Source organism: Humulus lupulus, chromosome 7 (assembly GCF_963169125.1).
Source record: "Humulus lupulus chromosome 7, drHumLupu1.1, whole genome shotgun sequence".
Lineage (NCBI taxonomy): Eukaryota > Viridiplantae > Streptophyta > Magnoliopsida > Rosales > Cannabaceae > Humulus > Humulus lupulus.
Genome location: NC_084799.1, coordinates 9,757,941 through 9,761,999, shown reverse-complemented (window position 1 = coordinate 9,761,999; position 4,059 = coordinate 9,757,941). Strand labels below are relative to the sequence as shown.

Below are 4,059 nucleotides of genomic sequence, written 5' to 3'. Positions count from 1 at the left end.
CTACATATTCTTATTAAGCCATTAATTATACCATATTTAACTACACAAGGAAAATATAATATATATATATATATATTTTAATAAGATCTATCAATAATGACCATTTCGATGTACAAAATTTCCTTATGGCAGATAAACTAATTACTTCTGTATGAGTGGTTGATGTAGGAACGCTACACATATATATATATATATATATATATATACACACAAGAGTATGACTAATTCAAAATTTACCAAGCCTTTCTACAACCAAATAATGAAAATAAAAAGAAAAACCAAGTCATTTGTCAACTATTTTCTTGTATTATGATGGACTAATAATTCAAACTCCAACATCGATCTATATAAATAGATGCGTAATATAATGCAAAATCCACAACCCTTTCTGATCAAATACCATACAAATTAAAGATCATTTGAAGAGAAAAGTAACATATATATAGCGCAGTACTAAAGAATATTCATCAAAATGAAAGGTGTCTGTTTCCTTCTCACTCTTGTTGTTTTGGCTTTGGCAACTTCCATTGCCACTGCCTCTGACCCAAGCCCTCTCCAGGACTTTTGTGTGGCTGTTGATGAACCCCACAAAGCTTGTAAGTTCATATTTTTCTTACTTTTATTTGGGTCTTTACTAGTATATGTACTTGATAATTGACACTAACAAAATTTATTTTGATCATCAGTGTTTGTGAATGGGAAGTATTGTAAGGATCCCAAACTTGTCAAGGCTGAGGATTTCTTCTTTTCTGGCCTCAACACTCCAAGAGACACAAACAACCCAGTTGGATCTAATGTAACACAATTGAATGTGGACAAGATTCCTGGGCTCAACACTCTTGGAATATCATTGGCTCGCATTGATTATGCACCTTACGGCCAAAACCCACCTCACATTCACCCTCGTGGCTCTGAAATCCTAGTGGTCGTCAAGGGAACTCTCTATGTGGGTTTTGTGTCATCCAACCAAGATGGAAACCGTCTGTTTACAAAAATTTTGAAAGAAGGAGATGTGTTTGTATTCCCAATAGGTATGATTCACTTCCAGTTCAATCCAGAACACACTCCTGCAGTCGCCTTTGCCGGTCTCAGTAGCCAAAACGCAGGAGTGATCACCATTGCAAACACTGTGTTTGGATCAAATCCTGCCATCAACCCTGATATCCTGGCTAGAGCCTTCCAAGTGGACAAGAATGTTATCAACTATCTCCAGAAACAATTCTGGTATGATAACAACTAATTAATAATGTGATAGCAAAGAATCCATCAATAACAGCTAGCCTATTTTATTTTAACATTAATGTATTCTTTTTGAATAAATAGAAATGGTTATGTAGTGAACGTACCGTTTCTCGATTAATTCTTTGTAATCCTAGTTTTGCTGAATTATTAAGAAAAAATTGATATGCACTCTCAATCTTGCTCAACTCCTAAATAATTATCTCTAAGGAATAAATCGAACGTTTAGCGTTTTTCCATTTTTTTTTTTTTTTCATATCATACTTTCAATTCCTCAACTGGTTTAAAGCAATCATCAAACATGGAAAAGTCTCCATTAAACGACTACTATAAATATATATTACCCTAATTTTAAAAGTCTCTGAATTTACATGCGTTTCATTTTAATTACTATCTGTCTTTGAAACATATAGGCCTACTTAGTATTAATTAAAAGAAGTCTGGCGTTCAAATATAATACTTTTCCCCATATTTGTATACCATAGAAATTAGAATACAGATTCTCAACTTCAAGCACTCATTTATATATATATATATATAAAAATATATAAATATATATCTTCTATATAATAAGTGGGTAGATAAAGTAAATTCTTGGTTTTAACGGTTTTTTATTTTTTTTAATATTAACTTTAACGGAATATTCTTATATTTAACATAATATTTTTATATTTAACTGTAGTTTGTAAACACTTAAACTTAAATAAAAAATAATAAATAATTAAACAAATTAAAATAGAATATTTTTGAAATATTTTACAATGATAATTATTTAAAAATAATAAATAATTTAATAAATTAAAATATGATATTTTTAAAATATTTTACAATGATAATTATTTAAAATAACAAAATCATATGTTTTATAAGTTAAATAAAATTTAGTTAAACTTAAACTCACTTATTAGAATAATAATATAATTTAATGTCAATTAGCAACAAATTATTTAAAAAAAAAACTAGCAAGAAACTGAAATTTAAAATACACTTTATAATATTTAATATTCATTAAACATATAATATATAATCTCTTGTTGTCAGTCCCAAATTTAAAAACTAAAACAAACATAAACTTAAACAAAAATAAATAAATTATTTAATTAAAATAGGATATTTATTTAACATTAATATTGTTGACGCGGTTCTTCGCCAACAGGTAATTAAGAGAAGAAGAGAAAGGGATTAGTGAAAAATGTGGAACCAAAACAGATATATGATCTTAGAGGATGAAAGAGGTGACTCAAGACACGTTTTTTAAGTGGTTCGAAGGTTAAAATCATTCTACTCCACTAGTCAATATTATTGATCTATACTGAATATTTGATTATAGAGTATTTCTTACAAGAGATTATTTTTCCAACCCCTATCACTCCCAGGGTCTCCATATTTATAGGAGAATGCACCTGGAAGTTGGTAAGAAGGTCATCCCGTGACCTTCTTACTTGTCGTATCAATTCTGTGACATTCATGATTAATTCCTAAACCTGACACATAAGTGTGGTCAAATCAATAGGTAAGGAGGTAATGGACCGCACGGCCCAACCCAGTCGTGGGTGTCTGAATACGCACGTTCCTGCTGCGTGTCCGAGAAGTCAGGGGGATATCAGACACGTGATGCCTGATATATGCACGTTTACCTTGCGTGTGTTGACTTCACAAAGGGTCACAACCTCCATATGAAGCTCGTACCACGAGCTTCATACTTAGCTCGGTCTTCGGCCTTCGAAATCCCTGCCCCGGCCTTGGGCAGTGAAGGCGAGCTCTTGGGGCTTCCTCGAGCTAAGAAGGCACGACATTACGACAGAAGCTCCGGCCCCTGGGGATGATCATGAGGTAATCATGGTTAGGCCGCAGCTCGGCTTGCTAATCAGCCCGTGGGAAAATCAGGGCGTACATCTGCCCCCACAGTAGGGGCTTTTAGACTTCCCCATGAATTCTTCGTATTCCACTTTTTACGCAGGCGCCTGATACGTGGAACATCGTGGGTGGTGACGGTACGTCTTACGAGAACCGCATTTAATGGCCTAGCCTATGCCCAGCCGTCGTTTCGTATTTCGAGTGGAGGGCCTCGGATCCCTCATCAGGGTCATCCAACGGCCCTCTACACGTGATCCTTTACGCATATAAAAAGGGGTGGCCACCCTACGCATGGGCCACCCTTTCAATCGAAATTTTTCAAACTTCTCTTCTTCTTCTCTCTTTATTTCAGAAGAACAAACCCTCTACTCTGTTACTGCTACTTTCAGCGTTCAAGAAGCTTAGGCGCACAGATTTCTTCAAAGCTTTGGAAGTCAATACACCGACGAAGCTTTTACCAAGGAGACACCTCCATCCACCTCCCAGCCACACACTGTAAGTTTCCTGACCATGTGCGTTTTGAAAATATAGGCCACTGTAGCATAGGTAAAAATTTTACTGTAGCCGCATGCAAGGGTTTACTGGGTTTTGTGGATACGGAGGGTGAAAGCCCTTTTTAGGTTAGGGTATCTTTGCTGTAGGAAATCATTTAACAGTATGGATTTTAGGATGCTTTCTCTGGGGAAAATTTTTTGGGTAGGAGTTTTGGTAATTTTGGGTGCAAAACCGGGTAGCTTAGGGAACACGCCTCACAGGCGGTTTTGCAATTTTCTGCCTACTGAAACTTTCCCCCCAAGGAAAATTCTATCCTGACCCTCCTACCACACGAATCCCAAGGAATCGGGAATCTGTTGGGAGCACAGGCGCGTGTTCATCGAACCGCGTGGTCCCACTCTCCACGGGCTGGGCTTACCTCAACTCGTGCAAATAATAATTGTTTTTTCCTCATGCTTGGGTCGCCTT

General features: G+C 35.9%; 1 protein-coding gene across 2 annotated transcripts; it reads left to right on the top strand.

Annotated features, from left to right (window-relative positions):
* Positions 1–472: 472 nt before the first annotated feature.
* LOC133789438 (germin-like protein subfamily 1 member 17) lies at positions 473–1,478 on the top strand. 2 transcript variants are annotated; one of them, XM_062227285.1, is made up of 3 exons: positions 473–596; positions 687–915; positions 1,030–1,478. In XM_062227285.1, exons 1-3 carry the CDS (start codon positions 473–475, stop codon positions 1,238–1,240), a joined length of 564 nt encoding a protein of 187 aa, XP_062083269.1. In that variant the 3' UTR covers positions 1,241–1,478. The 2 variants fall into 2 exon arrangements, with proteins under 2 accessions (XP_062083269.1, XP_062083268.1); XM_062227284.1 differs by having other exon boundaries at positions 687–1,478.
* Positions 1,479–4,059: the final 2,581 nt, after the last annotated feature.